The 8,982-nt window shown below is 24.7% G+C and overlaps 1 protein-coding gene across 1 annotated transcript in view; it reads left to right on the top strand.

Moving 5' to 3' along the window:
• The window catches only part of LOC141299821 (uncharacterized), a 28,539-nt gene extending 21,563 nt beyond the window's left edge, over positions 1-6,976 (top strand). The window contains exon 6 of the mRNA XM_073830188.1: positions 6,785-6,976. Coding sequence (XP_073686289.1) covers positions 6,785-6,976 — 192 coding nt within the window. The remainder of the gene's footprint in view (positions 1-6,784) is intronic.
• The last annotated feature ends 2,006 nt before the right edge of the window (positions 6,977-8,982 follow it).

Here is an 8,982-nt window from a genome sequence, read left to right as displayed (position 1 = left end):
GTAAAGAAAACAAACTATTTAAGCCATTTTAAAAGTATCTGCTAAATGACTAAAATAGAATCAAAATATTACATCTATTTTTAAGTCACTTTGAATAAAAGCATCTGATAAATGAATTAAAATACAATAAAAAATTGTATCTATTTTTAAGTCACTTTAAAAGTGCCTGCTAAATTACTAAAAGTAATTTTTATTACGTAAAAAAATAAACAATATTTCACCTTTGTTTTAAGTTATTTTAGAAAAAAAATCTTGCTAAATGAAAAAAAAGTAAAATAAAAATTACATTTATTTTTAAGTCACTTTGAATAATAGAATATAATATAAATATAATAAAAAAGCTTTTATTTTTTTTAGGTCACTTTATACATTTCTGTTTCTGCTAAATGACTTGTAATCTTTAAGTCACAATGAATAAACCATCTGATAAATGAATTAAAATACAATAAAAATACATCTATTTTTAAGTCACTTAAATGAAAATGTAATAAAAATTACATTTAAGTCATTTTAAAAGCACCTGCTAAATTACTAAAAGTAAAAAATATTACACTTATTTAAGTTATTTTGGAAAAAAAGCATTCGCTAAATGAAAACATATATATACATATATATATATATATATATAAAATACATCTTTTTTAAGTCACAGTGAATTAATGAAAAGCATCTGCTAAATGGATAAAAGCATTGAAATAAATAAGTAAAATATTCATTTATGAGTAAAATAATGAGCAAATAAGCAAAATAAAATAAAAATAAATTACATCTATTTTAAGTCACTTTGAATAAATGTCTGATTAATTAATAAACATATAAAATGTACATTTAATTACATCTATTTAGGTCTTTTTTAAAAGTGCCTGTTAAATTACAAAAAATAAAATATCACATATTTAACTTTCATTTTTTAAGTCACTTTGCATTTTAAGTCACTTTAAAAGCACCTGCTAAATTACTAAAAGTAAAATAAAAAATATTACACATATTTTAAGTTATTTTGGAAAACAGGTATTAGCTAAATGAAAAAAATAAATAAAAATTACATTTATTTTGAAGTCACTTTGAATAATAGAATCTGTAAAATAAATACAATAAAAAGGCTAAAAATATATATTTTTAAGTCAATTTAAAAGTGTCAGCTAAATGACTACAAATAAAATGAAAGTATTACATTTATTTTAAGTCATTTTGAATAAAAGCATCTTATAAATTACTAAAAATACAATCAAAATTACACCTATTTTAAGTCACTTTAAAAGCATCTGCTAAATAAATACACATATTAATTACATTTGTTAAGTCACTTTAAAAGCACCCGCTAAATTACTAAAAATAAAATGAAAATATTATATTTATTTGTAAGTCACTTTTAAATTAAAGCATTTGCTAAATGACTCAAAGAAAATAACATTTATTTTTAAATCACTTTGAATAAAAGGATCTGATAAATGCATTACATTATACCTATTTTTAAGTCAATTTGAACAAAGGAATCTGATAAATAAAACAAAAATGTAAAAAAACATTAATTTTTAAGCTATGTTGAATAAAAGCATCTTTTATATACTAAAAATGTAGATCAAGAATCATTTTGGAATCAGATCGTGAAGTGCCTGAAGATTCCCATCCCTATTTTTAAGTCACTTACAAAAGCATCTGCTAAATGATTAAAATAAATGTAAAAAAAAGTGCATGAATTGTTTAGTCACTTTAAATAAAATTATCCGCTAGCTAAATAAATAAATCAATAGTCAATTAATGCACATTGTCTGAAAACAAGTCTTATTATCTTAATTTGGCTTCAAAACTAAATGCACCTTGTTTTAAGGATGTTTAAATATTTAAACTGGAATATTAGAAAAAAGTACATATAAAATATTTTATTTTGCGTTCATGTGTTTGTGTAAGTTTCACGTGCATGCTTCAATTTCATCAATGCAAACACACACACACACACACACACACACACACACACACACAGTTTAAACCTCAGGTCCAGCTTCCATGTGTGTTTGGAAACAAACTCGCAGTGTTTTCAGATCCGTCAAAGACGTCCATAAACGGTGCACACAGAACTACGGCCCCTTGCCTCCATCAGAGGAGTTAATGATGTTAATTTGGTGAGAACATGAGTCAAAACTCACTCCGGCTGCTTCTGCCGGGATACTAATTGGTGGAGTCAGTAAACGCAGCTGGAAACTCTCGCAGAGAATTTTACAAACATTCCTGTCGAGGTTGACTGCTAAACATAGTAAATGAGAAGCAGGAACCAGATGCAACAGCAGCCGTCAGACGCCGGAAACACCAACGTCACATCTACATGCTACACGACGAAAACAGCATTTCACATTCAACGGCCAAAAAAATTTGAAATAAATAATTTAAAAATAAAAACACATAAAAATCAAACACTTACTACTGAAGTAATTGCATTATAATTTTTTTTTAAATAAATTAAATTAAAATTAAATTAAAATATGTAAAAAAAAAAAAAAAAAAAAAATCAAACACTTACTCTTAAAGTAATTCCATCATAAAAATGTTTAAAAATAAAGCAATAAATAAATAAAACACTAACTAAATAAATCATACAAATAAAAATTAATAAATTATAAAATAAAAACAATTCAAAATAAAACTATTAATAATAATTTCAAAATGAAATGCTAAGTAAATAAAACATTTTTAAAAGAACACAAATCAAAATAAAACACTTAAAGTAATTACATTTTTTAAAAATAAAAATAAAGTGATTAAATAATGAAAATGTAAAATTAAAATAATTGTAAAATAAAAACAAAATAAAATAGAATAGAATATAAAAGCAACTAAAATAAAACTAATAATACTATAATTACAAAAAAAAAAAAAAAAATTATATTTATTTTATATCAAATATAGTTTGAAAATTAAATTAAAATAAATCATAAAAATAAATTAACAAATTTAAAATAACAAACTAAAATAAAATATAAATAAAAGAAACCAAAATAAAACTAATAATTACTACTATAAATGAATGTAAAATAAAATAAAACACTAACTACTAAAGTAAATACATCACATAAAATAAATTAACACATTTAAAATAAAAACAACTAAAATAAAATATCTATCACTAAAGTTAATAAATCATAAAAAATTTATTTTAAGTCCATTTGAATAAAACATCTGATAAATGAATGAAAATACAATAAAAATTAAATCAGTTTTTCAAAAGTACCTGCTAAATTACAAAAATAAAATACTGAAATGCTGAAAGTTCATAAATCATAAAAATAATTCTAGTAAATAATTTTAATATAAAAGCAATTAAAATAAAACACGAATAAATAATAATTACTAATACAAATTACTAATGATAAAACCAAGTAACTAATAAAAATAAATAATGATTAAATCATAAAATGTTTAAATTAAATAAAAAAATCTAAATAAAATTAAAGTACATAAATCATACACATAAAATAATTAAATAAATAAATAATATTTAACACATAAATATAATTTATTTTATTAGTAATTATTATAGTATTAATTAGTTTTATGTTGATTATGATTTTGATTTTATTTTACAATTATTTTAATTTTACATTTTTATTATTTAATCACTCTATTTTTATTTTAAAAAAATACTTTAATTACTTCTTAGTGGTTTATAGTTTTATTTTGAATAGTTTTTATTTTAAATGTATTTATTTAAATTTTTAATTTGTATGATTTATATACTTGTTTTATTTTTTTTTATAAAATTATTTTTTTAAAACATTTTTACGATGTCATTAATTTATGACCTGTCTGTCATATGACCATTAATCAACATCAGAGAACCATGTGAACATAAAATCTCAGTGGGACCTCAGGTAAATATTAGAGGTCAAATGGGTTTGTTTGGGAATCTCTGAACTACGGGATGATGGATGACGTTTCTAATGGGACAGGAAGTGCAGGTGCATCCCGAAACACCAAACCCACAAAATGATAACAGCCATCTGTAACACCTGAACAGCAGGACGCAGACAAATAGACATGCAACAGGAGCTCAGATCTTGTAAAACACAATCATAAAACACTTACTAATAAATAATTAAATTATAAACATGTAAAACTGAAAAATAATTTTGGAAAAAAAAAAATCTAAATAAAACACTTACTAAAAAGTAATTAAATCATAAATCAAACATGTAAAACTTTAAATTATTTTAAAATAAAAAATAAAACACTTACTAACAATTAAATCATACAATATTAAAACTAAAAAATAGCTATAAAAAACAACACTTATATTAAAACAATACAAATGTAAAACTAAAAAAAAGATTTCACAATAAAAATCTAAATAAAATGCTAATATCTAATTAAACCATAAAAATGTAAAACTAAAAAGATTTTTGAATAATAATATCTAAATAAAAACTTATAATTAAACTTTTTTCATAAAAATCTAAATAAAACAATGAGTAATTAAACAAAAAAAATCTACAACTGAAAATTATTAAATAAAAATCTAAATAAAACACTAATAACTAATTAAACCATAAAAATGTAAAACTAAAAAGAATTTTGAACAATATCTAAATAATCACTTAGAATAATTTAACTAATAAAAATGCAAAACTGAAAATGAATTATTAAATACTCTAAATAAAATACTATTAAATAATAAACCATAAAAATGTAAAACTGAAAAATAATTTAACAAATTATGAGAAAATTATTAAATAAAAAAAAAATTAAACACTAAAAAGACATTAAATCATTTTAGAAAATGATTAGGAAATAAAAATAAATTAAATCATCATTAAAATGATTATGGAATAATAATTCGACTTAATTCTAGTATTTCAACTTTATTCTTGCAGTATTCCGACTTTATTCTCGCATTATTTAGACTTTATTCTCGCAGTATTCCGACTTTATTCTCGTAGCATTCCGACTTCATTCCCATAGTATTTCGACTTTATTCTTGCAGTATTCCGACTTTATTCTCGCATTATTTAGACTTTATTCTCGCAGTATTCCAACTTTATTCTCGTAGCATTCCGACTTCATTCCCATAGTATTTCAACTTTATTCTTGAAGTATTCCGACTTTATTCTCGCAGTATTCCGACTTTATTCTCGTAGCATTCCGACTTCATTCCCATAGTATTTCGACTTTCCAGCGATATCCTATACTATTTGAACTGAACTGGATAATGATATCACTGAATTAATTGATGAACTGCCTTTAACTGAAAATTGATTGTTTACAATAATGCGTTACTTACACACTATGGTGCTGTTTAAATACTGTGCAGTTGCTTTGACACAATCTGTATTGTTAAAAGCGCTATATAAATAAAGGTGACTTGACTTGACTTTATTCTCGTAGTATTCCAACTTTATTCTCGTAGTTTTTCGTCTTTTCCTGCAGTATTCTGACTTTATTCTTCTAGTATTCCGACTTAATTCTCGTAGTATTTCGATTCAATTCTCGTAGTTTTCTTGACTTTGTCCTCGTAGTGTTTCGACTTTATTCTCCTAGTATTCTGACTTTATTGTCATTGTGTTTTAGACTTTATTGCCCTAGTATTCCGACTTCATTCTCCTAGTATTCCGACTTTATTTTTGTATTATTCCGACTTTATTCTCCTAGTTTTCCGACTTTATTATCCTAGTATTCCGACTTTATTATCCTAGTATTTGGACTATATTATCCTAGTATTCTGACTTTATTATCCTAGTATTCTGACTTCATTCTCCTAGTATTCCAACTTTATTCTCCTAGTATTCTGACTTTATTATCCTAGTATTCTGACTTCATTCTCCTAGTATTCCAACTTTATTCTCCTAGTATTCCAACTTTATTCTCGTGCTATTTCGTGAAAAGAGCAGCGTGAACGTTCATTCCGACTTCATTCTCCTAGTATTCTGACTTTATTTTTGTATTATTCCGACTTTATTCTCCTAGTTTTCCGACTTTATTATCCTAGTATTCCGACTTTATTCTCCTAGTTTTCCGACTTTATTATCCTAGTATTCCGACTTCATTCTCCTAGTATTCCGACTTTATTTTTGTATTATTCCGACTTTATTCTCCTAGTTTTCCGACTTTATTATCCTAGTATTCCGACTTTATTCTCCTAGTATTTGGACTTTATTGTCATAGTGTTTCGACTTTATTCCCCTAGTATTCCGACTTCATTCTCCTAGTATTCTGACTTTATTTTTGTATTATTCTGACTTTATTCTCCTAGTATTCTGACTTTATTCTCCTAGTATTTCAACTTTATTCTCCTAGTATTCCAACTTTATTCTCGTGCTATTTCGTGAAAAGAGCAGCGTGAACGTTCAAACTAAACATCTTCTGAATTCCACAGAAGAAACGAAGTTACACGGCTTTTGAAGCTGCATAAAGTTTAAATATTGAAATCAGAAATTAGATGTTTAGGTGAACTACTCCTTTAAGAGAGCAATCTCTGGATAATCCATCAGTGTTGCAGGGATTTGTTCCGTCACGGTACGGCTCGACCTGTTCTTCCCCTTTTCCTGTTAACTTCACTATCACTGCAAGCAGGAAGCTAATAATAAAATATTATGAATGGCGTGTCCAAAACAAGCCTGAATGTAGAGATGACACGAGCAACATCCCACAGTGATTCACAGAAAGATTCTGACCCATGACAAATTCCTCAGGATTTACATCAGACCTCAAAGCCTTTAAAAAGCCAATGCATTATACATGTCCACATTCAGCACAATCCATCTAAACCTGCTCCTTTCTCTGCTCCTGTGCTCAGATGTTCAAGTTTCAGGCAGAACAGTTTGTTTATGTGAGTGTCAGCATGCGGGACACAGGGTTTACGTGTTTACTGGGATCAGTGAAACCACATGAGAGGGAACAAGCTCGCTCTCAGACAGAAGATGACGGACCCATTACAGCTTTACGAGCTTTCTTTGATCTGCTGTTGACTTGCATGTCAAAACTGTAGTGCGTGAGTAAATAAAACCCATCATATGAAAACAAGACCACATACGGTGACGACACAGGGAAAAAGTGCCTTTTTAAAACATTTTCTACAAAAACAAAAAAAGTTACATGCAAATTGCAATACTTAAATCCTAATCTAAAAAATAAAAGATAAATTAAAAATTAAAATAATAAAACTAAAATATAAACTATTTAAAATATCTAAATAATATCAATAACAAATATCTAAAATATATAAAACAATGTAATAACAAGTTAATCTTTAAATCTGAATAATACAAAAAATAAATACATCTATGAATAGTAATAATAATAAACTAAAATATTTAAATCTAAACTAAATACAAAATGTCAATATTACAAATAATAATATTTAAATTTAAATATTAAATTTACAATTTACTAATAATAAATATCAAAAATAAATTGAACAAAAACATAATGTAATCTAATACAAATAAATCTATAACAAATGAAATCAATAACAAATCTATGAACAATAATAACATAATAATAATAATAATAATAAATGTTAATAATATGTTGTTATTTTAGTATTATCTATATACTATTGTAGTTTTTGTTAATATTTTATTTTTATATTTTACGTTTTCTTTTTTACTTTCTTTAACGATTTAGTAATTTTTTGTGTTTTCATTATTTTATTTCAGTTTTAATTATTAATACATTTAAAAACATTGACAAAACATTACAAAAATAACAATTATATACAATATTTTAATTGATTTTTGATAAATTCATCTAGAAAAAAATTAAGAATTTTGATTTACTAAAATAATTAAAACTGAAATAAAATAATAAAAACAAAACAATTACCAAAACGTTAAAGAAAACAAAAATGTAAAATAATAATAATAATAATAATAATAATAATAATAATAATAATAATAATAATGTATAAAATAAAATATTTAAAATATCTAACATACAACAAGTTAAAAAATAAATGTAATAATTTAAAAGCAATTAAGCAATTAAATATAAAATAATAAAAAAAATAATAAATTAATTAAAGTAAATAATACATTTGTGGATAATTAAATTAACAACAACAACAATAATAATAATAAAAATAATAAAAAAAATAATAAAAATTTGTAATAAATGTAATAATAATTTAATTAAAAAAAAGTAAACACTTGGCTAAAATTGCCCATAAACTGAAAAAAAAAAAAAAAAAAAAAAAAGACTAATTGTGCAGATTTTGGTCACACTAGCTCATCTCATTAATTATGTGATTTTAACTCTTTGGCAGCCACTCGCTCACACAGCTGTTTTGGAAAACCATAATTTTTCACATTGGCTTCCAATTTTCCCACACACGTCCTCACAGACAGCTCTGTGTGCATTACTGCTCAAAACATCCTGCAGACTGCGATTCCCTCTCTGACAACATCCAAATGCAACTTTAAAGAGAATATTCTGCTTTGTGCACAACTATGACTATGAATAGCATTTGTGACATTTTCGCATTTACCACAGAAAATAATTCAAACTGAAGGAGTGTGATGTAATTATTCATAAAGCAGTGTTTATGTGAGCAAACTCAAACAAACAGCAATTACACAACAAGCTGAATTCATCCGTCTACAACAGTAGTCCCACATCAAACGGAGGGTTTAGCCACTTCAAAACTCAAATAACACACTTCATTTTACGGCATAATTCATTGTAAGTGCTTTAACAAAAACACCAGTTTTATTAGTCCTGATTTCAATCCCAGCTGGATCACATGCATGGATTTTATGTCCATGGTTTTAAACCAAAATATATATATCAAATCTTTTCATTTTTTATTTCAGCTATAGTTTGAGTTTTAGTTAATTGTGTTATTTAATTAATTAATAATTAGAAAAATTAATAAACAACAAAAAAATTATAGGAATATATTATTATTATTATTATTATTTAATTTGCCCTTTCAGCTATAGTTTTAGTTACTTGCACTTGTTTTATTTCAGCTAGGTGCCAAGGCAACATTTCTCT

This window comes from Garra rufa, chromosome 23 (assembly GCF_049309525.1).
Source record: "Garra rufa chromosome 23, GarRuf1.0, whole genome shotgun sequence".
NCBI lineage: Eukaryota > Metazoa > Chordata > Actinopteri > Cypriniformes > Cyprinidae > Garra > Garra rufa.
Note: the sequence above shows the minus strand (reverse complement) of the source record. Positions and strands in the feature narration are given on the sequence as shown.